At 48.8% G+C, this 26113-nt stretch overlaps 1 protein-coding gene across 1 annotated transcript in view; it reads right to left on the bottom strand.

The window, feature by feature from the left end:
• Window positions 1–26113, bottom strand: part of LOC141092137 (alpha-1-antitrypsin-like) — a 53333-nt gene that overhangs the window by 12189 nt on the left and 15031 nt on the right. The window contains exons 2-3 of the mRNA XM_073578074.1: window positions 18829–19470; window positions 17867–18137 (exon numbers count right to left, since the gene is read on the bottom strand). Coding sequence (XP_073434175.1) covers window positions 17867–18137; window positions 18829–19465 — 908 coding nt within the window. The 5' untranslated portion in view covers window positions 19466–19470. The remainder of the gene's footprint in view (window positions 1–17866; window positions 18138–18828; window positions 19471–26113) is intronic.

The following is a 26113-nucleotide window of genomic DNA, read 5'->3' as shown; positions in this document are numbered from 1 at the left end:
GGGACAAGAGCTCAAGCTCATTAACATCTATGGTCCCCAATCTAAGAGGGACCAAAAGTGTCTCTTTATGAGGATCAAGCTCTACCTTTTTACAAGTCGGCAGGTTGTCTTTGGAAGGGACTTCAATACTGTCACGAGCCCCGGGATAGAGGAAGCTCCAGAGACAAGCTGACTTATGATAGCGTCGCCCTTAATAGTATAGCTAGTGAGGCTCACCTGGTGGATGTCCACATTCGGCACACCCCAGGCCACGAGGGGTTCACCTATCATAGCGGTAACTGTAGGTCCAGAATAGATAGGTTTTATTTAAAGAAGGAAGCTGTCTCTTCAGCAGTGTCTGTTGTTCAGATGGAGTTCTCCGACCACTGTTTAATTTTGTTTTCTCTGAATGTTGCAGAGACCCCCCGGATGGGAAGGGGGTTTGGAGGCTCAATTCGGCTCTCTTGGAAGAAGCGGACATAAGACAGTCTTTTGAGGACTTTCTTCTGAGCCAGGTACCCTTACTGGATCTTTGTAGTAGTAAGTCAGAGTGGTGGGAGATGTTCAAGAAAAGGGTGGTGAGATTCTTCCACCAGCTCTCGAGCCTCAGGAGTCTGAGCAGGTATTGCCTGTATCCAGGTCTGAGGAGGAAACTCGATCATCTTGTCTCAATTGGAGGTAGCCACGAGGAGATCTCCAGAGTGAAATCTTTGTTCATGAGGTGTCAGTACAATAGACACGCGTCTTTGGTTTTTGAGAGGGATTACGGGAAGTACTGCTTGCCCAACCCTACAGAAACGGCAAGATTTCAGTGAATAGTAAAGTGGTTATAGGACTGGTCGACACTATGGGGTCCCTGAGGCGATCCAGATCAGGGATCCTGGAGTTTGTCAGATCCTTCTACTCGCACCTCTTGGGGAATAGGGATCTTGATTGTGATGAGATGTAGGCTTTCCTGGCTGAAGTCATTCCCGAACCAGGGGTAGACCCCTCTCTTGATGTTTTGATAGAGATGATCAGGGAAGAGGAAGTTAAGTTGGCGTTTGAAGGGCTTGCCCCTAAAAAAATCGCCCGGTCCAGTTGGCTTAACATCTGAGTTCTATAAGACCTTTTAGGACGCTTTGGTTCCCCTCTTGACTGAGGTATTCAATGGGTGTCTTTCCTTGGGCACTCTGTCAAAGTCAATGAGGAGGTCTGCCTTGATCATCTTGTCAAAGCACTTCTCAATGCAGACAGGAAGGTTCTGGCTAGTGAAATTTGCACCCTGACTCCTATTGGAGGCCCAGCATTGCTCTGCTCCAGGTCGCAGCACATTTAGTGCTGTGCTCGGTGTCCAGGAGGCGGTGGAGCAGGGTAGAGCTGGTCACTGGAAGGGGTACATGCTTTCATTGGCCCAGGCAAAAATATTTGAGCGGGTTAATCACAAGTACCTCTGAACTGTGCTTCTGAGATATGGCTTGCTGGGGGGTTTAGTATGGTGGGGCAGAGACTTTCCAGCTTGCGAACGGTTGAATTGGCAGCTCTTTTGAGGTTGGGTATGGTGTTCACCAGGATTGTTCCTTGACCCCACTGCTGTACGTGTTTGTGATTGACCCACTTCTTATGAGGGTGGAACGTGGACCATTAGCCAGGATCGGGATGGACCGGGCAGCACCGGAAGCCACTCTGAGGGTGGTGGCATATGCCAATGATGTCACTGTTTTTTGTTTCCTCTCACAAGACGGAAGGGTGGTTAATGTCAGAGAAAGATCACTACTCTGATGCATCTGGGTCCATATCAACCGGGATTAGTATGAGAGTCTCTGGCTGGGAGGAGCAGATAATAGTTTTAATCTCCCGGACACCCTTCCAGGAACCAAAGTCTCAGCAAAAATCCTTGGCATCGAATTTGGCCAGGGGGATTACCCCAAACAAAATTTGGACAGCAGGCTAGAGATCGCCTCTCAGAAGGTGAGCCAATAGAAGGGTTGGTCTTTGACCCTAAGGGAAATTGTAAACCTGATCAAAACTTACCTGCTCCCTTTACTGATTTATCTGGGCATTGTGTGTGTATTGCCGGAGTCTTTCTGAACTTGGGTCTACAGTTTGTTCTTCCAACTGTTATGGGGGAATAGACTGAACCTGGTCAATAGGGGGTTACTTTCTGTATGAAAACACTAGGAGGGTTGGGTATGGTCATCCCTGTGGTATTCCTTGTGGATACTCTCAGGGATTTGCTTTGCCTCTCCAACGCTCCTTTCCGGTTCGGAACTTGCAGCTCTCTGGCGCCCCTTTACCATCAAGTCAGCCAGGGAACTACACGTAGGATAAGTAGCCACCAGAAAGGCTGCCTTGCTGTGTACTGGCTATTGGGCACTCTGCAGTGAGGGCGGTGTGTATATCCCCAGTCTCAAGCAGGATATACACACATAAACCTCCATTCCGTCACTGCCACGGTCTCCCAAATCCCCCAGAACACTTTGCTGCCACCAGCTCATTATTTGACATTAAAACCAATATCGGGTCAGGAGCCCACCCACATGGTAGAATAAATTAGCATGGAGGACGTGGTGGTCCGTCCATAGAGCAAGGAAAGCAAAACTAGTAAATTTTATAGATTTACTCCAGAAAATATGGGCAGTGTTTAAAAATTACAAAAGATGGTACAAAAGAGACAAGATACAGTATATACAGACATTTAGAAATAAAAGGAATTATTCATATTTTCCTGACAGATACCTTCATTAAGATTAACATTGCAAACCTCTGGAAAGAGATGGCTCCTCCATGGGTATTCTCGTGTAGGGGATGGTTTCAGCCTTTCTTCCAGTAATGGGAGACAGGAGGGCAAGTGAAGGATCTTTGCACACCATATGAACATTTTCAGGCATATGCTACCTTTGTTCTGAAGGTAATTTGCCCGTGGGGTCTGGGAATGTAGGAGATCAGGACTATGCCAAGGAAACTCCTTGACAATAGGGTTCTGTTGATCCAATTCCAGAGGCCTCTGGCGCTCAGGGATTGCCCAAGTCGGGATCTTGGGGTGGGTTTGCTTCTTTTGAATGGGCGTCTGGAGCATTCAGAGACCTTGGTGGTCGGGACTGCTGCACATTATTTCTAGTTAGCCCAGTGGTTAGGTATCACACGTGGAAAGCATGGTTCTTAGTATCGACGCAACGGAAAAAAACTCATAAAGGATGATGTGAATAGGACCATATTCTGTGACCTGGTGAAGGTGAGCTCTCTGGAGTATGAGAGACTGGGCCACTCTCCTCTGGAGGGGCTTTTCTTTTAGTGTGCCCTAGTCTTGTCATCTCCTTTCCTGGTGGTGGGCTGCTGCTGACACTGTAGATTTTTGTTTTGTTTGATCGGTATACAGTGATGTAGTGCTGCAGGCACCAAACTTGGGCTTTGATTTCTGTGGTTACTATAGTGTTTGTTTCTATGTATATTCTGTATATATTGTATTTAGCGATATAGATTTGGGTTTAGATTCTAGGTTGGGTGGTGGGTTCATTTTGTGGGACTATGGGACACTGGGGTGTTTGGGTGAAAACTGGCACAGCCTGATCTGGCCTGTGGACGTTGGACATGGACTGAGGCATCAGATGCAGGACCAGCTCTCAGGTCAATGCGGGGGTTGGGAATGATGGGCTTGAGTGTGGGGTGTTTAGTTTAGTCTTGTATATATTTGTATAGTTTGTGGTTATTTTATATATATATATATATATATATATAAAATAAATAAAAAGTTTATGTATATAGTTTTTTTTTGCTATTGTTTATTTTGTTTGTTTATTATTATTTGTTTGGTAACCGGACCAGAAGGTGTAAATGTAAGTGAATGATCAGGTATAATATACTGAGCTGCCCTGATCAACCAGGCAGCCATCTTGTGAAAGTTAGGAAAGAATATATTCAACTTTTACAATAGAACTGATACGATGAACTCAGTAAAAGCAGATGGAGGATGTAAAATGAGATCATGCCCATTAACAAATTTAGCAGATGTGCATATAGGTAAATTGGATCAGCCTCAGGGCAATGAGAAAATAGAACCAACGAATATATGGAAACAGACTTCTACAATTGTCAAATGTATAAATGTATGGGTTTAGTCTAGGAGCAGTAATAAGATTAATGTTAGTAGCTAGAGAGAATATTGAATTCATGGGTTTTTAATGTGGTTTGGTGAAGTTAATTAATGATGTAATATTGTGTTACTTCTTCCTTTGTCCAAATAGATATGATGTAACCATATACGCCCTTTTGCTATAATATGTATGCAGTTTTCTTTGCTTGCATAATGTATAAAAAGCCCCTGCTACTGTTGCTCGGGGCCATTCCACCGCCATTATGCCGCTGTGCCACATCATGGCCAGGGCTGGGGCCTTTTCATCGCCAGACTTCTCAGTGATTCTTCGCCCGGCTTGAACCCTGTTTTGTGCCTGCATGCTTCAACTTCACTGACTAATTCGCACCTGTTCTGCCGTATATCTCTTAATAAACTTCAACCTCAGCTTGATAAGAGGATTGTCTATGACCTTTTTCACGGCTCTTCCAGCTCTCTGTAAGGCTAAGTGCACACGTAACGGAACTCTCGCGGAAATTACCGCGAGAGTTCCGGAATTCCAGTCCGCGGGAAAATCGCATTTTAAATTCCCGCGATTTTCCCACGGAAAAACTAGCATTTTGCAAGCGTATTTAGCTTGCAGAATGCTAGCGTTTTCCAAGCGATCTGGAGCATCGCTTGGAGAACTGATTGACAGGTTGGTCACACTCGTCAAACACAGTGTTTGTCAGTGTGACCAACTTTTTACTACTGAGGCCGCCTATGCAGCATCAATAGTAAAAGATAGAATGTAAAAAAAAATAAAAAATAGTGTTATTCTTACCCTCCGACGTCCCACGCATCCGTTCCCAGTAATCCTTTGCGAAAATGCCCGCGATGACGTCAGTTCTCGTGGGATCGCGACGTCTCGCGGTAATTCGCGATGACGTCGCGCGAATGACCGCGAGACTTCGCAATCCCGCGAGAACGGACGTCATTGCGAGCATTTTCGCAAAGGACTACTGGGAACGGATGCGTGGAGAGAAGCGTGAAGACTGCGCGGGACGTCGGAGGGTGAGAATAACAATATTTTTTATTTTTAAATTCTTTTTTTTTACAGGAATATGGTACCCAAAGCCCGGAGGACAGTCTCCTCTCCTCCGGACCGTGGGTACCATCCGCAAATGTTCTGCTTACTTTTCGCATGGTGTGCACAGCCACATGCGGAAAATAAGCGGAACAATGCATTCCTATGGGTGCGGGATCGCCGCGATTCCGCAAATTAATGAGCATGCTGCGGTTTTTACCGCAAAGCGATTCCGCCGCGGTAAAAACCGCAGCATTAGCACAGCATTGCGGAATCCCATAGGAATGCATGGGATGCTTATTTTTCGCGTTTTCGCGGCAAAATCGCGCGGTTAAAACCGCCGCGGAAACGCGAAAAAAACGCTACGTGTGAACTCAGCCTAAGACTTTTTCTTACAGTAAATAGTTATTATTAGTAATAATACTGTATATATGTATGTGAGGAGAGAATGAGCGGCTGGGCCAGTGTCATTATAGTTGATTATTTTCTGGTTTATATTTCTGTTTTGTTTTATGTTAGTATTATTCTTATGTTTTTCATTTTTATAATAAAAGATCTACAGAATTTAACTCAGGATCAGTAATGTAATGTATGTACACAGTGAATGCACCAGCAGAATAGTGAGGGCAGCTGTGGAGTATAATACAGGATGTAACTCAGGATCAGCACAGGATCAGTAATGTAATGTATGTACACAGTGCACCAGCAGAATAGTGAGCACAGCGCTGGAGTATAATACAGGATGTAACTCAGGATCAGTAATGTAATGTATGTACACAGTGACTGCACCAGCAGAATACTGAGTGCAGCTCTGGGGTATAATACAGGATGTAAAGGATCAGTAATGTAATGTATGTACACAGTGAATGCACCAGCAGAATAGTGAGTGCAGCTGTGGAGTATAATACAGGATGTAACTCAGGATCAGCACAGGATCAGTAATGTAATGTAAGTACGCAGTGCACCAGCAGAATAGTGAGCACAGCTCTGGAGTATAATACAGGATGTAACCCAGGATCAGTAATGTAATGTATGTACACATTGACCGCACCAGCAGAATAGTGAGTGCAGCTCTGGGCACGCCCAGGAAGAGGAGGAGTGTCTGTGCTGAGCGTCTGCAGGCTGGGGTTTTGCTAAGCTCCTGGGAAGGGAGGTTTTTCCTGCAAGGACTTTCCATCTGCCCCCTTCCCAGGAAAGAGGACTCTACCTGGGACTGAGCGCCGGGGCTGGGCCCCTGGCTCCCACCCCCTGGCAAGCCAGCTGGGGGTGGGGGGGCTTTATCCACCATCAGGAGGCCCAAGGCACAGCCAGCCAGTCCCAGGGATGGGGAAAAAGCGGACCCCAGGGGGCCGCAAGGCTCCAGGGTCCGGGACTCCTGAAGTGAAGGCTGTGGCGGGCCCTTCCCCCGGAGGTGCAGCAGCCGGCAGAGGTGAGGCGGGGCCCCCCCTTATCATCTGGGGCTCCAAGGTTGCGGGAGCGCCGGCTACCACCTACGCCTCCCGCATCCATGCCCACCTCTCCGAGTACAAGGAGGCCGGCAAGCAGCTCAGGAAACTCCGGGGGGAGTTGGAGGGAGCACGGGTCATCAGTAAAAACAGGCTCCCTGCCTCAAAGAGAGCGGAGGTCGCCGCCACAGTCAAGCGGCTGAAAGGGGAGATTCGGGCCCTGGAGGACCGGCGAAGTACCCTCATGGCTGGCAGCGGCCCCTTCCAGGAGAAGCTGCACAACGAGGACCGGTTCAGGGCCATGGCCGGTGGGTCTCCTGGGGGGTCAGGAGTCCCCATCCAGGTGGAGGAAAGCGAGGAGGAGGAAGAGCAAGATGGCGCCCACACCACACCTGGGCCACCTCCACCTGAAGACTTGGCGGACACCAGCGTGAGCCAGGTAACATACAGTGGGATAGCCCCCGAGCAGATGGCCCTCTTGCTGGACTCCAGTAACGCGGAGGAAAGCGGGAGCGAGGGGGAGGATGGAGGGAGCGGGAGAAGTTCTGAGGGGGGCTGCCTCATCCTTAAACAGAGGGAATCCCCAGCACAGTTTGGCACGCTGTTGTTTGGGTATGAAGTCTGCCCGGAGGATGAGACAATCGGGAAGAGGAGAAACAGGAGGCGCAGGCGTAAGGCCTCTGAAGGCGTGGAGGAACAACTGGTTTTTGCTCCTCTTCCCGGGGCCCCTCTGTCCCGCTGTGTGGAACCCGCTACCCACCACGGCTCGGGCCCTGTGGTGGGTCCGCAGCGAGGGAGCGGGGAGAGAGATGACTGTTGTGACCAGACTGTCGCATCTGGTGACAGTTCAGACCAGGGCAGCGACATGGAGGTCGGTGCTGGTTGTGGTGTTGGTGGTGGTGTCCAGGCTCAGCCCTCAGTGGCAGGGGGGGCTGGCCTGGCACCAGGTAAAGTTGGTACAGCCAGGGCCGCACCTCCAGCAGCGAGTGCTGGGGCTTCTGGGCCCCCCACGTACGGATCCGTTAGGTCTGGATCGCTGGTGGGTGTCCAGAAGCCAAGAAAGGGCGATCCAGCAATTAAATTGCAGCTCAAGCGGTGCAAGGTGCTGGTAGCTCCCCTATCGGTGCCCGTGGTGAGAGCGGGGTCTCCGGCACGTCGACCCAAAAAGGGGTCCGTGCAGGGGGCTCCGCCGCCATTGGGTGATGAGGGGGAGTGGCCGGCCTTGCCCGTGTCTAGTGGTAGGCACAGGGTGGCGGCGGTGGTCCGTGAGAGGGGCGAGGCCTCCCCGAGTGTTGCCCGGCCTGAAAAGACTGCGGCATGTGGGGCGTGTCCTCCTTGGCCATAGTCCCGCCCGCTACGTCCTCGTCACCTGGGGGGCGTGGCCTCGCAAGGGGCCGCTGCTCTGCCCATGGTGGCTGTGGCTGGTGGGGGGGTGGCCTCAGCGGTCGCGGCTCCGCCTTCTGTGCTCGCGTCACCCCGGGGGACATGGCCTCGCAAGGGGTCACTGCCCGGCCTGGAGTGACTGCGACCGGCGGGGGGGCGTGGCCATGGCAGGCCCGCTGCCCTCTGTCCCAACCACCCTTCCCAGCAATGTAGCACGGCCCCCAGAAACTGGTGGGGAGTTGTCGGGGTCCCCGGCCCACCTACCGTCATCTGGGGGTGCGGGGGCTCCGGCTCTTCCTGGGATGCCAGTGGCGGGGGCAGAGAGAGGAGATGCAGGGCAGGGAGCAGTGAGTGGGCGGATAAATGAGTGTGCAAGCACGAGTGGTGGTGGGAGGGCTGGCCCGTCTGCCCCCCCGGCCGCAAGACCCCAACATAGTTATGCAGGGGCCGCGGCTGGGGGTCGGGGTGGTCCTCGGGGTGGTCCTGGGGGGTCTCCTCGCCTCCGGGCTCCAGGAACGACGCTTTGCACCACCTTTTCCTGGAGGCCCTTAAAAAAGGAGAAAGGTTGATAGTGGTAGAGGGGAGGACAGTGGACTTGTCTTTCTGTATAGAGAGACATGGCCTTGCTGCCTTCCAAAATCAAAGGGAGGGAGGGACTGTGTGGTCTCTCCCCACAGCCGGGCAGGGGCCGCAAAGGAGGAATGTGGTCTGTCTTAGGTGGGGGGGCAGTGAAGCTTGTCCACCTAGGAGCAAGGTGGTGGAGCTCCTCCTTAAGATGGGCTTCGGGGCGAATGACATCTTTGCCCTGATGCATCCTTCGGCGTCCCGCTTCTTCGACGTCAGCTTTGTGCGGCCAGAGGGGTTTGAGCTCTTCTGGTCTAACTATGAGCTGGTGCGGGTAGAGCCCGGATGGCGAGACTTCATTGCGCAAGCGGTGTCTCGCCAAAATTCCGTCAAGCGAGTGACCGTGGTCACTTGTAACGAGTCACTTGCCGGCGTGGACATTATGACGTGGCTTTCCCGTTACGGGGAAGTCACCGAGGTCCCCAAAAAGAACAGGGACGAATTTGGCATCTGGTCGGGGGGCTGGACCTTCATGGTTAAACTGAAGGTTTCCAGCGGCATGGTCACTCACATCCCTTCCTCGGCGTTCCTGGGAAGGGACAGGATCCTGGTCTTCTACCAGGGGCAACCGAAGGTCTGCCACAAGTGCGGCGACCCCACTCACTTCAGCGCTATCTGCAAGGTACAGAAATGTGCCTTGTGTGGTGGGATAGGTCATCTGGCCGCCTCGTGTAAGGACATTCGGTGTCACCTGTGTGGTGACCTAGGTCACCCTCTCAGCCGCTGCCCTCGCTCCTTTTCTAGTGCTGCTGCAGGCCCGGTGGGAGGAGTCCGTGAGGCAGAAACCTCTGGCGGCGCTCCTGCAGCTGTGGCAGGTGGTGGCGGAGGGGAAGGGGCTGAGGGACCGGTGAGGAAGGGCAATGCCAAGGTGAGGGGCCCCGCGTACGTGCGGAGGCAAGAAAAACGCCATGGGGGTGGGAGGCATGTGAAGTCTCGGGCAACCGGGTCAATGCCTGCTCCTCCCTCTAGGCCTGTGGCAAAAGCCTCTGAGGTCCTGAGGGAGAGTGTGGTGAGAGAGGAGATCAGGAGGATGGAGAGGGAGGATAAAGCGGCTGATTCGGACGGGTCCTCAGAGTATGAATGTGTTGATGAGGAAGTCCAGGAGCAGCCTACAGCAGCGGGTGGCAAAAGCAAACATGCCAATCGTAATAAATCGGGGGGAAGAAGGCTGGCATGCCTTCAAAATCTCCTCCGCCCCCGATCACCAGGGTGCGCACGGAAGGGCCCGCTGACCCCCCTCTGATTGATCTCTCCAACCGGTTCAGCATCCTCAGAGGCTCGGATGATGGGCTGCAAGACGAGGATGCTGGGCCGGGGGTACCACCGGAGGGTCCTTCGGGGGATGGTTGGGTCCGTCCCTCAGGGGGCAGTGTTCCTCCTGGGGGGGGGGGACAGACCTGGAACCCAGGGGCGGGGAAACCGGGGGGGGTGGGATGGACACAATGGGAGCTTCCCTGAAAAGGAAGGTGTCCGACCCCTCCCCAGGTGGAGGTGATAGCAGTGGTAAGAAGTTGGCCATCCAACTTGATCACCCATGATGGCGGAACTCGCCCCGTTGACGCTGGCATCTATTAATGTTGCCAGCATAAAGTCAGATGCGGTTCGCTTCACGGCCTTTGATTTTTTCTCCCGAATTGAGGCAGAAATTTTATTCTTGCAAGAGACCAGACTAACAGACATGGGGGCCATCTATAAAGCACGGTGGGAGTGGAGGTGCGGGCCCTCATACTGGTCTCTTGCGACTGAGCCGTATAGCGGGGTGGCAGTCCTTTTTAAGACTGCAGCTGTTGAATGCCGACGGGTTACTGAGTTGGAAATGGGGAGGTACCTGATCCTAGATGTCTTCATGAGGGGACAAGAGCTCCAGCTCATCAACATCTACGGCCCGCAGTCCAAGTGGGACCGCAAATGTCTCTTCCTGAGGATCAAGCTCTTTCTTTTTACGAGCCGGCAGGTGGTCTTCGGTGGGGACTTCAACACCATTACGAGGTCCCATGACCAGGGGGTCCCGGAGATCGCCTGGCTTATGATAGCGTCACGTTGAATAGCATAGCCAGTGAAGCTCACCTGGTGGATGTCCACATCAGGCACACCCCAGGTCACGGGGGTTTCACCTACCATAGGGGTAGCAGTAGGTCTAGAATAGACAGGTTTTATTTAAAGAAGGAAGCTGTCTCTTCAGCAGTGTCTGTTGTTCAGATGGAGTTCTCTGACCACTGTTTAATTTTGTTTTCTCTGAATGTTACAGAGACCCCCCGGATGGGAAGGGGGTTTTGGAGGCTCAATTCGGCTCTCTTGGAAGAAGCGGACATAAGACAGTCCTTTGAGGATTTTCTTCTGAGCCAGGTACCCTTACTGGATCTTTGTAGTAGTAAGTCAGAGTGGTGGGAGATGTTCAAGAAAAGGGTGGCGAGATTCTTCCGCCAGCTCTCGAGCCTCAGGAGTCTGAGCAGGTATTGCCTGTATCCAGGTCTGAGGAGGAAACTCGATCATCTTGTCTCAATTGGAGGTAGCCACGAGGAGATCTCCAGAGTGAAATCTTTGTTCATGAGGTGTCAGTACAATAGACATGCATCTTTGGTTTTTGAGAGGGATTATTTTGAAGGAGGACGCCATCTTTTCTGCTGTGTCCACCATTGAGGTGGAGTTCTCCGATCACTGTCTAATTTTCTTTTCTCTGAATGTTGCAGAGACTCCTTGGATGGGAAGAGGGCTGTGGAAGCTCAATTCGTCCCTGCTGGAAGAAGCGGAGGTGAGACAATCCTTCGAGGATTTTCTTCAGAGCCAGGTACCGCTGTTGGATCTCTGTAGTAGTAAGTCAGAGTGGTGGGAGATCTTCAAAAAGCGGGTGGCGGGGTTCTTCCGTCAGCTCTCGAGCCTCAGGAGTCTGAACAGGCACCGCTTGTACCAGGCCCTGGGGAGGAAACTCGAGCAACTTGTCTCGACTGGAGGTGACCATGAGGAAATCTCCAGAGTGAAATCTTTACTCAAGGTGTCAGTATGATAGACACACATCTTTGGTTTTTGAGAGGGACTTCGGGAAGTACCGCTCGCCCGACCCTTACAGAAACTGTAAGATGTCAGTGAATTGTAAGATGGTAACAGGACTGATCGACAGTACGGGGTCCCTGAACAGATCCAAATCAGGTATCCTGGAGGTTGTCAGATCCTTCTACTCACACCTCTTGGAAAAGAAGGATCTTGATCAGGACAGGATGTCAGCTTTCCTGGCTGAAACCGTCCCTGAGCCAGGGGGTGATCCCTCTCTTGGTGTTTTGGCAGAAGAAATCAAGGAAGAGGAAGTGAGACTGGCCATTGATGGGCTTCGGCCAAACAAATCGCCAGGTCCGGATGGCTTAACATCCGAGTTCTATAAGACTTTTAGGGACTCCTTGGTCCCCCTCTTGACAGGGGTATTTAATGAGTGTCTCTCCTCGGTCACTCTTACCGACTCAATGAGGAAGTCAGCCCTCATTATTCTGTCAAAGGGTAAGGATCCGTCCCGTATCGAGAATTGGCGTCCCATAGCGCTTCTCAATACGGACCGGAAGGTTCTGGCCCAGGTGCTGTTTAATCAGCTGGTGAAGTTTGCACCCCAGCTCCTTTCAGGGGCCCAGCATTGCTCTGTTCCAGGCTGCAGTACTTTTAGTGCTGTGCTCAGTGTCCGAGAGACAGTGGAGCAGGGTAGGGCAGGTCACTGGAAGGGGTACTTGCTGTCATTAGATCAAGCGAAAGCCTTTGACCGGGTCAACCACGAGTACCTCTGGTCCGTCCTTTTGAGGTATGGTCTGCCTGGGAAGTTTGTAAAATGGTTAGAGATCTTGTACCAAGGGGCTGAGACTTTTCCGCTGGTGAACGGTTGGTCAGGTCGCCCTTTTGAGGTGGGTTCTGGGGTCCGTCAGGGCTGTCCGCTGAGCCCGCTTTTATATGTGTTCGCGATCGATCCCTTCCTAAGGAGGGTAGATCGTGGACTGTTGGCGGGAGTCGGGATGGACCAGGTGGGCTCTGGGTCCTCTCTGAGGGTGGTGGGGTATGCCGATGATGTTTCCCTTTTCGTGTCCTCGAAAGGGGAGGCGGATTGGGTCATGTCGGAGGTAGTGTGCTACTCGGAGGCATCCGGGTCCATGATCAACCGGGATAAGTGTGAAAGTCTCTGGCTGGGAGGGGGAGATCCCAGGTTTGATCTCCCGGACACCCTTCCAGGGCCCCAGGCCACTGCCAAAATTCTAGGCATCGAATTTGGCCCCGGGGATTACCCCCAGCAAAATTGGGAGGGCAGACTTAAGATCGCCACCCAAAAGGTGGACCAATGGAAGGGTTGGTCTTTAACCCTGAGGGAAAGGGTTGCCCTGGCTAAAGGCTTTCTGCTACCTTTATTAATATACCTGGGCAGTGTGTGCATCTTGCCGGAACCTCTCTGGACACGGGTCTATAGCCTGTTCTTCCAATTGTTATGGGGGAATAGGCTTAACCTAATCAAGAGGGAGGTTACATACCGTACGAGAAAACTAGGTGGGTTGGGTATGGTCAAGCCGGTGGTGTTTGTAGTAAACACCTTTCTTAAGACTAACATCTCCAACCTCTGGCTAGAGAGGGCTCCTCCGTGTGTAGTCTCATGCAAGGGTTGGTTTTGGCCTTTCTTCCAGGAATGGGAGACAGGAGGACAGGTGAAGGACCTACGCACACCTCATGGGCATCTCCCGGCTTACGCTACCCCGGTTCTGAAGGTGATCCGCCGGTGGGGTCTGGGAATGTGGGAAATCAGGACCATGTCGAGGCAATGCCTTGACAGGAGGGTCCTGTTGACCCATTTCCAGAAGCCCCTGGCCCTTAAGGATTGCCCAGGCCGGGATCTGGAGGTCGGGCTGGGGCTTTTAAATTCTAAGCGGATCCCCATGAAGTTTTGGGACTTGACCTGGCGTTGCTTCCACGGGAGGCTGTATGTAAAGGATAACCTGAAGTGCAGGAAATCCGATGATCGGGGTTGTCCCCGTGAGGGGTGTGGCGATGTGCTGGAAAGCATGGAGCACTTCCTGCTTCAGTGTCCCTTTAATGCAGAGGTGTACAACAGGGTGGGTGCTTCCATACGTTGGCCACGGCTGGTGTCCCTCTCCTACATTGAGTGGGCCTATGGAGCGTTCAGATCCCTAGGTGGCTGGGACCCGTGCACTTTATTCCTAGTCAGTGTAGTGGTTAGGTTCTACACTTGGAATGCACGTTGCCTAGTTTCGACGTGGAAAAAAACCCTCCCAAGGGATGAGGTGGTAGGAAACATCTTGGGTGACCTGGTGAAGGTCCGTTCTTTGGAGTTCGAAAGGTTGGGTGTGAGGAAGGCCTCTTGGCTTTGGAGAGGCCTCTCCTTTTAAAAAACGCACTCAAGGGAGAGCTAGCTCCGTGCGAATGAGGGTAGGGATAGCATAAGTTTCACTGGGTGTGCTAGGGACAGAAGTAGGGGCAGATAGGGACAGGGAGGGACAGGCACTGAGGGACAGATAGAGAGTTAGTTATGTTAAGTTAGGCGGAGTAGGGCAGGAAGGGACAGATAGGGACAGTTTCTTTAGGGACAGAAGCAGGGACAGTCTTAGTTGTTGAGGGACAGGGTGAATGAGTTAGTGAGGGACGGGGCCTCGAGAACTCCTTTTCCTGGTGGTGGGCTAAAGCATGCCACTCTAGTCTTTTGTTTTGGAAACATAGAGCATTAATGGATATTGGGCTTGCAGGCACTGATCTTGGGTCTGCAAAGGAAAGTGTGTGGTGGCAAGCCAAAACAAATATGGTAATAATGTTATGTGGTGTATATGTAGATACTATATATTGTATATTTGTATTATTTTTGTGTATTATGCATATGTACATACTTTCTTTTGTTTTAGTTAGGAGTGCATGGGAGGGTGTAGTGAGGTTGGGAGGGGGGTGAATGGGGGGTGAGAATGGGAAAAGAGGACCTTTATCCGAAAGGAAAGTGGATGGACAAATCGTGGAAAGGAAAAGAAGAATGGTCCACGTTGTAAATAGCATAGGTTTTGAGTGGAGCCGGGTGAGGGTTCTCCTCTTGGAGCATAAACTGTTGTTGCCAAGAGATAGATGTGATAGGCCATGAACATTGATGGACCTTGTGTGTTTCGTGTAATGGGCCATGGACTTTTGGACCTTGGGTGTGGTGGGGGGATGATAAATAAAAAAAAAAAAAAGAAAAGAAAAAAAAAATTATTAAAATTTAAAAAAAAAAAGAAAAAAAAAAAATTTCGTAGAGGTGTTAGGCTGGTGCTGGGGTTTTGCCAGTATAAGTGGCTATGGTTTTTTTTTTTAAGGCAGAAGGGCCGGAATATGTTTTCTTTTCTTTATTACTTGTATATAGGTATGGGTGCAAAGTGCGAATGGAGTGTGAAAGGGTGTGCGTAGGGGATGAATGTGTTACATAGGGGTTTCTTTATTTCAAGTTGTATAGGGGTGGAGGGATCCTGCTGGGGCCCTCTAGGCTGGAAAGCCTGGGGGATCAGGTAAAATTGCGAGGTTTGCACAAATATTTATGTCGGGAGCATTGTTTGTCTGCTATGTATTGTGTTTTGTATTATGTAGTCTGTTATGTATTGTGTTTTGATACTTTTATAATAAAAAAGAGCTACAGTATGTAACTCAGGATCAGTAATGTAATGTATGTACACAGTGACTGCACCATCAGAATAGTGAGTGCAGCTCTGGAGTATAATACAGGATGTAACTCAGGATCAGTAATGTCATGTATGTGGGTCACCCCGTCGCTTCACCCAGGGCCATGGGGTACTCGGTACGGGGCCGGTGTCAGGGGGATGATGTGTCACAGCAGCGGTGACCCGGTCCGTGGCCCTGGGCCCCAATATCGATGGCGGTGATGTTTGTTTGTAATGTAAAGTTCGTGACGCCACCCATGGTATTTGGCAAGTAAGATGGTAAGCCAAAGCTGCTTGCAGATCCACTGGGACTGATGGTGTGATGCAGCTAAGACGGTATAGCTCCCCACAGGTGGAGCTGTAGTCCCAGGGCAGTGTATAGGTGCGATGGAGGAGTGGGGGGCAGGATGGTGTAGATGTTGATACCCAGGTGTAGCGGTGCTGATGCGGGAATCAATGGAGGACACCAGAGCTTGCAGTTTCAAAGCTATACTCACAGTTCGCAGTGCACACAGGTGCCCGCTTCGGTACCGTGTCCTCCGGGACAGAGGCCCAGCCAACCTCCAGGCAAGATAGGGCTCTCCCCACCAGCACCCCGCCAACATGTGCCTTTCCTGAACGACTCCTCTATAGCGCCTATTGGTGTGAAGAGCTCCAGCACCGTGGTTCTCTGAAGTTTCTCCTGTCAGATGTTCCTAACAACTCTCTCACTTGTATGAAAGACAGCTGTAGCCTGCTTCGGGGACTCCCTTCTCCTGAATCCCAGCTCTCTATCCGTTTTGCTGTTGTGTCCCAAGTCTTGGTTGGGAGCAGTGCATTTACAGCCAACTACTCCACCGGTGTCTGCTGCAGAACCATAAGTGTCCATACAACCTCGGGGACCGGGCCCCGGCCTTGCACTGAGAACCTATAGGCAGGGTTCCTATCCAACCCACTCCTCCTCTCTGTTCTCTCTCCACTTCGTTCCATACTTGTCTTTCTCTCTCTTATGGAAATGCAGGTTACAGCTCTACGTCTCTCTCTCTCCTTCCTTTCCCTTGCCTGCTGGCTCAGGTCACTGAGGCAGCTGCAGCACTCCTTCCTCCATCCCTTCTTCCAGGGACCTTCCACTCCTCACTGAGTGGCTTCTCCTCTCCGACTGCTCTCAGACTCTCCTCGACTCCCCTCTGGGAGACTGACCTGTAATTCTATCTTTCCCATTCTATTTATACTAACTCCACCCACCTCCCAGCACATCTCGTGTTACGAAGCAGGGTTCCACGAAGGGTGCTCTGCTACCCCCAGCCTGAAGCTGCTAGGTGTCCCCGCTGAACTATCCTGTGTGTGTGGGATGCAGGTGTTAGAGTGTGGCAGGGAGTTCCCACCTTACCTGGATGGTGGGGCACCACACCTTAGGAGAAGGTGCAGTACCTCTGTGGCGACTGAGCCTCAGGGGCGCCACATATGTACACAGTGACTGCACAAGCAGAATAGTGAGTGCAGCTCGGGAGTATAATACAGGATGTAACTCAGGATCAGTAATGTAATGTATGTACACAGTGACTGCACCAGCTGAATAGTGAGTGCAGCTCTGGAGTATAATACAGGATGGAACTCAGGATCAGTAATGTAATGTATGTACACAGTGACTCCACCAGCAGAATAGCGAGTGCAGCTCTGGGGTATAATACAGGATGTAATTCAGGATCAGTAATGTAATGTATGTACACAGTGACTGCACCAGCTGAATAGTGAGTGCTGCTCTGGAGTATAATACAGAATGGAACTCAGGATCAGTAATGTAATGTATGTACACAGTGACTGCACCAGCAGAATAGTGAGTGCAGCTCTGGAGTATAATACAGGAGGTAACTTACGATCAGTAATGTAATGTATGTACACAGTGACTGTACCAGTAGAATAGTGAGCACAGCTCTGGAGTATAATACAGGATGTAACCCCGGATCAATAATGTAATGTATGTACACAGTGACTGCACCAGCAGAATAGTGAGCACAGCTCTGGAGTATAATACAGGATGTAACCCAGGATCAGTAATGTAATGTATGTACACATTGACCGCACCAGCAGAATAGTGAGTGCAGCTCTGGGGTATAATACAGTATGTAACTCAGGATCAGTAATGTATGTACACAGTGACTGCACCAGCAGGATAGTGAGTGCAGCTCTGGAGTATAATACAGGATGTAACCCAGGATCAGTAATGTATGTACACAGTGACTGCACCAGCAGAATAGTGAGTGCAGCTCTGGAGTATAATACAGGATGTAACTCAGGATCAGTAATGTAATGTACAGTATGTACACAGTGACTGCACCAGCAGAAAAGTGAGTGCAGCTCTGGAGTATAATACAGGATGGAACTCAGGATCAGTAATGTAATGTATGTACACAGTGACTCCACCAGCAGAATAGTGAGTGCAGCTCTCGGGTATAATACAGGATGTAACTCAGGATCAGTAATGTAATGTATGTACACAGTGACTGCCCCAGCTGAATAGTGAGTGCAGCTCTGGAGTATAATACAGGATGGAACTCAGGATCAGTAATGTAATGTATGTACACAGTGACTCCACCAGCAGAATAGTGAGTGCAGCTCTCGAATATAATATGAGGGTCAGTTCTGTACATAGTGAATGTGTTCAATGAAATCCTATAGATATTGTTACCTTGATTTCATTGCTTTGTTCCATGCCTCTTCTGGCAAATTCTGAAGAGCTTTTTCAGCATCATGCAGCTTCCCCATCTCTGGTAAGACAAAAATTGCCGAGGTGTTTCCTTTGTAGGGAACTTCGACCACTCTGCATCCAATCTCTGGTATATAACCCGTGAGATACTCTCCTCGTCTGCTCATCATCGGCACTTTCACTACTGTGGTCTCATCCACATCGAAGTCTTCTTCTCTGGTATGATTTATGTTGAAAGCGTGTTCCCAGGATCCTACAAGAAATCCCAAAAGTATTTCACTTATTCCTTATTTAGCCTGTTACATTTCTGCAGTTTTTGATCTTTTTGATCTTCCAAAGTTTTCATTATTTCTCTATTTGTATCATGGGGAAATGAAGCCTGTAGTGTTTCTTTAAAAATACATGACTCCGCTTTTACATCTCTTTATCAGGGTTTTCAGACGCTCTAAAATTGTTACTTTTCTTTTATAATAGGTCATTATAACTGATCTCCAAGGGTCTCACTCCCACCTCCCTTCTTGAGATTGCGGCACTCCAGCCTGAGGCATGGTCCTGTACATTTAGTAGTGACTGTGCCCAATCCAATATTTCAATCGCTTGATTGGGACTGATCTGCTGCATCAGGAATGATCACTACCAAATATACAGGACAATGCCTGGCAAACAAAGAGAACGCAACACTTAACGGAGCAACTCAGCCTCTTTCATACAGCTCATGAAGGTGAAGGGAATTCAACATACATAAAATATTAAAACCCCTTTAATGAGGAAAAGCCCAATAGAAACTAAAAAAATGATACGCTCCCTTGTCACTTTTTGCTGACTATGGAGCCCTGCTATGTTTTTTTAGGGGAAATAGGGGCTTTTCTCTCTCTTGACCCACATAACAGCCATGTTTGATATATTCAATTCCTAAAATCAACTGATGATCTTTTCCTCCTTACCCTTGAAGAATATTGTGTTGACGATAACCAGAGCTGTCATCGGATCAAGATTGTCCAAGAGATCTTTAATTTTTCCATTGGTTTTCTTCTCCACGTAACTATTGATTTGTTCTAAGGCTTCTTGTACTTTGTGGAAGTCAGTGGAGATGGCTTCAGATCGGTAGAATTTCTTGGCGTCGTCTAAGAACTTGCTTAGAACATTTATCTTTGTATCAATGAAGAGCGCGTTGGCACTGTCCAACTGAAGTCCCCTTTTTGGTTGGTTGATGATATTTAGAAGCTTCTGGAAACCTTTGTGGATCATTTCCTCTGCTACTGAAGATTTGTTAAAACCAAATCCTTCATCGATCTGACTGAGGGTCTTGGACTTGGCACCAAGTGAAAGTAAAGAAAATGCTATTGAGATACTTAATGGAGAGAAGAAAAAGTTGTCATAAGGGTGAGCAGCAGCCAGTTGGTGGTAGAGCTTGTAGGAGAACTTGAGGTTTGCTGAGGAAATATGGAGCAAAGCTTCTGGTTCATTGTTGTATTGGTGGCCATCGTGGTCATGGTCATCATCATGTGGTCCACCATGGTGACCATAAACAAGTGCACAAATCAGAGCTTGGCTGAAACACAGAAAGACGAAAAGCTTCATTTTCTCTGAAAAAGACAATAATTCATCATAAGTATTGTGGTGTGACTGGTGGTCTCGTGGTTAATGAGAGGTATATGTCACAGGGATGGATGCACCCTGTGATGCAACCCGGAGTATTTTGTCTCTAGTGCACATGAGCACTAAAGATGTTGTTTAGGGCACCTGGGTCCGGGTTACGGGTAGCTATGAGAGATGGGAGCGTCTGGCTACCCATATTACCTCACCTCTGGGTGAGGGTGCTAACTGTACCCCTTTTTCCCTGTGTGTGTGGTTGTGAGTTTCAGGACCTGCAGTGAGGTCATGACCATGTGACCAGCCCATGTGATCCACACCTCACCTGTGAGTGTGGTTACAGGTTAGGTAATGGAGGTGTGTTTAGCACTTGGCAGTGAGTGGGAGTCTGGCAGTGTGCACAGACTTCCATGTGTCCAGGCAGGACAGTACAGAGTGGTCTGTGTGCAGACAGGAAGAAGCCTTCCTGTGTCTGTGGCTCCAGATAGAGCTCTGCTATGGACATTGATGCTGTGTCTGCCTGATGTAAGGACTGGTTACCTCTTTTGTTATGGATTTGATGGTTTATGGAGCAAATAAACTCTCGTGGACGTTGAAGAGAATGTGCCTCCTGTTTCCTCCTATGCAGCTGAGTGAGTACAATCCTTACAGTATGTAAACTCTATATATTTCATTTATTATGTTTAAGGCTTGATTTACAGCTTGGTGAACAAAGCTCCTGCTGTATTATGGTCGCGGCTGATACCCCAAAACAATGCAGGAAAAAGTAATCAAAACATGATATGTACCCCACAAAAAATGTACTCACCAGACAAAAACAATCCCACACATATGGTCACTAATGGAAAATTAAAAAAAGTTATGCATCTCAGATAAAGGTGATACAGAACAAACTATTTAGTTATTATTTTCTTTTACTAAGTTTTGAATTTTTTTAGCAATTTTTTTTCACCAGGTCACCAGCTGTCAATATTCAAACCCAGCAGCTGTTCCCTCTAAGCTATTGAGTTCGCTGGACATTTCCTTGCTAAATCATATACTAGAACCTGTGTTGTTCCCGATGTTTCCACCCCAAAATTACTGATTGACTCAACCCTGTGATTTCCTGATTGAATACCTTACTTAGGCTGGTTTCACATTAGTGTTTATTAGCACAGCGCATCATGCGCGTCCATGCGCATGCGCCATGCGCCCCTATGTTTAACATGGCGGGTGCATGGGCCAGCGTTTGCACACGTTCGTATGCGTTTTCGTGCGCATGCGTTTTTTTGTAGTGTGCGCCTAGGTGCACCCGACACAACCTGTTGCATCTTTGGGTCTGTCCAACGGCGTAAAAAAATGCTTGCGCACGAAATGCTCAAAAATAACACATTACAGTCTATGGGAGCGCAAGCGTGCGCATAGACATGCGCACGCCTGCGTTTGAAATCGCATGTGTTTTAAGAGTTAACATGGCTAGAAACTGGTTAAACCGCATGCGCCTAAAAACGCCAACACATGTAAAACGCATGATGCGTTTTATGCAAGCGTTTCTACTGCGCACGAAACACAGTGCTAAAAAGCGTTAATGGAAAACTAGCCCTAAACCTGGCATTTCACTTCCTTCATTGGGAGATAACTGAGCTACCAGCCTTTAGTCACACTTCTTCCCACCTGCTGCTTATACTCAAGATCCTACAACTGCTCCGTGTACTGACGTCAGGCTATATTCTGACTATATCCCCTCCCTTGGTCCCATATGGGTTCCAATTAAAATAGCAGCAGATAAACGTCTGTTCTCAATCGTGCAAGTGCATGCCTTTGACGCTTTCTTTTCTTCTTAACATAGATTGCCCTTTAATGATGGGCAAGCATAGTAAGCATTGAACCAATCTCACTCTGCGCACCTTGATCATTACGGAGTGCATCTCTTGTCTTCTGAGCAAGCGCCAAATAAGGAGCTTCCTTGACTACCGAGATACATAACAGCGAAACATAATTTATGGTTGAGCATGACTAGTGCTTCCTGCAAGCCCACGTCTCTAAGTAAGTTAATCAGCTGTTGTAACTTACATGTGATTATATGATGTACTAGCCGAAGAGCCCGGCACAGCCCAGGCATAGTAACTAACTACGGTTAATTATAACAAATTATAATGATAATATCTATACATATAAAGCTGAGTGTAGAGCCCAGCCCACTCCGCATAGCCACATTCACTACAATATCCCACATCATCCCGTCAGCCAGAGCTACCAGACTACTACCTCTAATATCCCACATCATCCTGTCAAAGCCACCCGACTACTACCCCTAATATTCCACATCGTCCCGTCAGCCAGAGCCACAGGACTACTACCCCTAATATCCCACATCATCCTGTCACAGTCACCGGACTACTACCCCTAAGATCCCACATTATCCCATCAGCCAGAGCCACTGGACAAATACCACTAATATCCCACATCATCCCGTCACAGCCGCCGGACTACTACCCCAGATATCCCACATCATTCCGTCAGCCAGAGCCACCAGACTACTACCCCTAGTATCCCACATCATCCCGTCAGCCAGAGCCACCAGACTACTACCCCTAATATCCCACACTATCCCATCAGCCTGGGTTCAGAACCAGAGCTCAGAGTGGAACGGTCCTAACTTCCATACCGGGGATCCCTTTAAGAGAGGCCTGGCGTCAGAATCAGAGCGCTGAGTGGATTTGCCCTGAATTTCATACCAATGATCCCTTTAATAGAAGCCTGGGGTGAGAATCAGAGCGCTGAAGGATTTACCCTAACTTCCATACAAGAGATCCCTTTAAGAGAGGCCTGGGGTCAGTACCAAAGCACAGAGTGGATTTGCCCTAACTTCCATACTGGAGATCCCTTTAAGAGGGGCCTTGGGTCAGAACCAGAGCGCTGAGTGGATTTGCCCTGACTTGCATACCAATGATCCCTTTACTAGAACCCTGGGGTCAGAATCAAAGCGCTGAGGAATTTGCCCTAACTTCCATGCAGGAGATCCCTTTAAGAGAGCCAGGGGTAAGTACAAAAGCGCTGAGTGGATTTGCCCTAACTTCCATACCAATGATCCCTTTAAGAGACCCTGGCGTCATAACCACAGAGCTGAGTGGAGCGGTCCTAACTTCCATACCGGGGATCCCTTTAAGAGAGGCCTGGGGTCAAAACCAAAGCAGTGGATGGATTTGCTCTGACTTCCATACCAATAATCCCTTTAAGAGGGAAGATGTGCCTATAGGATGGAGGATGTGTTATGGTATATGGGTACAGGAGGGGGGGATTCATTTCTGTCATGTGCTCTCTGCTCCTTTTTGGGGGGCAGACAATGGCTGGGAGCTTATGTACCCAGGGATGCTAGATTTCTCCCATCATGTCAGTGTCTGCTGAGGTGTTGTCAAGTGGGAAAACTTGCTCATAGCAACCAATCACAGCTCAGCTTCTTTTAACCAGCTCTGGTGAAATGAGAGATGCTTAGTGATTGTTTGCAAGGAAAACTGTTGCTCATAGCAACCAATCACAGCTCAGCTTCGTTTGAACAGCTCTGGTGAAATGAAAGATGCTTCGTGATTGGTTGGTGATACACACATACATACATTCAGTTTTATATACAGTATATAGATTTATTCCAGATCAACAGAACTACACTTCAAGTCATTGAGGACGCCAGTTCTCAGGGAACATGCATCAGGCAACTGCTTCCCTACATTCTTCCTCCTTTCCATACATTGAGCATGGGACTCACCAGCCTGTAGGGTAATCCTGATCCAATATTATGGGGTTATTTTGCTACTCAGGCACCATGATTTTTTTTTGCATGAAATTCTAAACACTTCTGGTGCTGAACAAGCTGTTAGCTTTGTTCTCAACTACTAGGGCACATATTTTGGATATACGAGAGGCAGGACATAACCATATTATGGACATACTACGTTTTCTGCAGTTTTAATGTTTTTTAAATATTTGTATTTCTGTGTTTACTAGTAAAAATATTGTGGTTGTTTTTTTTGTGATCCCTATACTTTACATGTCACCTTCTCTTAGTTATTTACTTAGCACTTTTTAACATGTCACAGGTGATCCTTTTGATATTGGTGGTGCCCCCATTTTTGTTTGTTCTATATCCTGATATTAACTGCTTATACTCAAGATCCTACTGCTGCTTGGCACTGACCTCTTGCTATATCCTGACTACAATTCCTGCTTATCATAACACCAATACTGATGCTCCATGTACCACCTTTGGTTATATCCTGGCTATGATAACTGCTTATCCTCTTAACTATACTGCTGCTCCGTGTACCGACCACTGGTTATATCCTGACTACGTTACCTGTTTATCCTTCCAAATACACTGCTGCACCACTGTTATGATTGGGTCACCGAGGAGGAGAGCAAACCCAAGCTAAGCCACAGAAAACCAGAGAGGTTGGTAACTAAGCGGATTGCAGACCCCTGATCCTATCCACACAACTAGCAGTAGCCGTGGAGCATACCTACGAAGATCTTAGATGCCTCGGCACAGCCCGAGAACTAAATAAGCCTAAAGCAAGAAATGGGAAATCTAAACTGCCCCAGAGCAGACCCCAAAGGAATAGATAGCCCCCAAACATATATTGTCAGTGAGAAAAGATGAAAACACAAACACAGGGAGGAAAATAGACTGAGCAAATGATGGGGCCCACATTGACTAGACAGGACAGGAAAGGAAAGACGCTGTCTGCAATCATGCAAAAAAGGTGCAAAAAGTCCAACACGTCTGATGCAACAAACACAAGTCACATGACTTCGTCCACTATATCAGCACTCTGGTATATTCTGAAAGCAGAGCAAAAAGAGGACAATCTAATAAGGGAAAAAAACAAACTGGAACAAGCAGTAACATATGGACAGTGATTCAGCACAGCCCCAGCTGGAGCTGGCTGACCCACACAAAACTGAGATAGACAAAACCAGATCAAATGCAAACAGAATAGCAAATGAACATGTAACTGAACATGCAGGGACTGAGCTGGAAACATCAGACCTCAGGAGGCAAGAAGAAAATCACCAGTAGGGATAGAGGGAGTCGGCGGTCTTAAATCCCAATCTGAAACCCCAGATCTCCAATCGTCATCCTCATTATCAGGTGGCAAGCCTCTGTTAATCAGATCAGCTCCATTACCTTCAGTAACCACCAGAGGGAGCCCAGAAAGAGAACTCGCAACCCCTCTGTCAATCTGACCAGCTCCACTACCTTCAGTAATAACCAGAGGGAGGCCAGAAAGCGAATTCACAACAGTACCCCCCCTTGAGGAGGGGTCAACGAACCCTCATCCACGCCACCAGGCCGATCAGGATGGGCCCGGTGAAAAGCACGAACCAATCTTTCGGCATGAATGTCAAAAGCAGAGACCCAAGAATTACCCTCCTGGCCATAACCCTTCCATTTGACCAAGTACTGGAGTCTATGTCTAGCCAAACGAGAATCCAATATTTTCTCTACCGCATATTCCAAATTGCCTTTAACCAATACAGGATCAGGAGACGCTGCCATAGGAACTATTGGCTCCACAAACCTCTTCAACAAAGATTTATGAAACACGCTATGGATCTTAAATGTAACTGGAGGAGCCAATCAGAAAGAAACGGGATTAAGGATCTCCAAAATCTTATAAGGTCCAATGAATCTTGGCTTGAATTTTGGAGATGCAACCTTCATAGGAATATTCTTTGAAGACAACCAAACCATATCACCCTCTTTAAACCGGGGATCAATGGTCCTATGCCGGTTGGAAAACCACTGAGCTTTTTCCTGAGAGTGGGAAAACTTATCCACCACTTGGTCCCAAATCTGCTGCATTCTCTCTACCACAGTGTCCACACTTGGGCAGGTCGAAGATTCCACCTGCCCTGAAGAAAATCGAGGATGAAACCCAAAGTTACAGAAAAAGGGCGACATCAAAGTGGCAGAACTAGCTCTATTGTTTAGCGCGAATTCGGCCAAGCGCAAAAATGAGACGCAGTCATCCTGATCAGCAGATATGAAACATCTCAAATAGGACTCCAAAGTCTGGTTTGTTCTCTGTCTGCGCATTGGTCTGAGGATGAAATGCAGAGGAGAAAGATAACTGAATTCCCAGTTTGGAACAAAAAGCTCTCCAAAATCTGGAAGCAAACTGAACTCCTCTGTCCGACACAATGTTTTCAGGAATCCCGTGCAACTAGTGATGGGCGAGTCCTAAATTACTCGGAATCGCTTGACTCTAGCGAGTCCGAGCCCGGGACTCACTACTCGTTGCGAGTCTAGCGAGTCCAATGTTAATGAATGGGGAAGCGAGTCTTAGCGAGTAATGTGCGATTTACAAATTATAAAGGAACATAACAGATTCTATATTTGCGAATCCCGAATCCAGTATACAGGACTCGGGATTCGTAGACTCGCTCAGACTCGCCCACAATCGCTGTGTGTTGACATAGGCTGTCTTGGAAACTTGTAGGAACATAACAGATTCTGTATAAGCGAGTCCCGAATCCAGTATACAGGACTCGGAATCGTAGACTCGCTCAGACTCGCTGTTGACAGCGATGTGATATAGCGAGTCTAGCGAGTGAGAAAAAAAAACTCTGACAAAACTAGGATTGCCATTGACTTGCATT

Source organism: Dendrobates tinctorius, unplaced genomic scaffold (assembly GCF_039654945.1).
Source record: "Dendrobates tinctorius isolate UK_male_01 unplaced genomic scaffold, ASM3965494v1 ptg000058l, whole genome shotgun sequence".
NCBI classification, from domain to species: domain Eukaryota; kingdom Metazoa; phylum Chordata; class Amphibia; order Anura; family Dendrobatidae; genus Dendrobates; species Dendrobates tinctorius.
The sequence above is the reverse complement of the archived record's forward strand: the minus strand, read 5'-3'. Positions and strand labels throughout refer to the sequence as shown.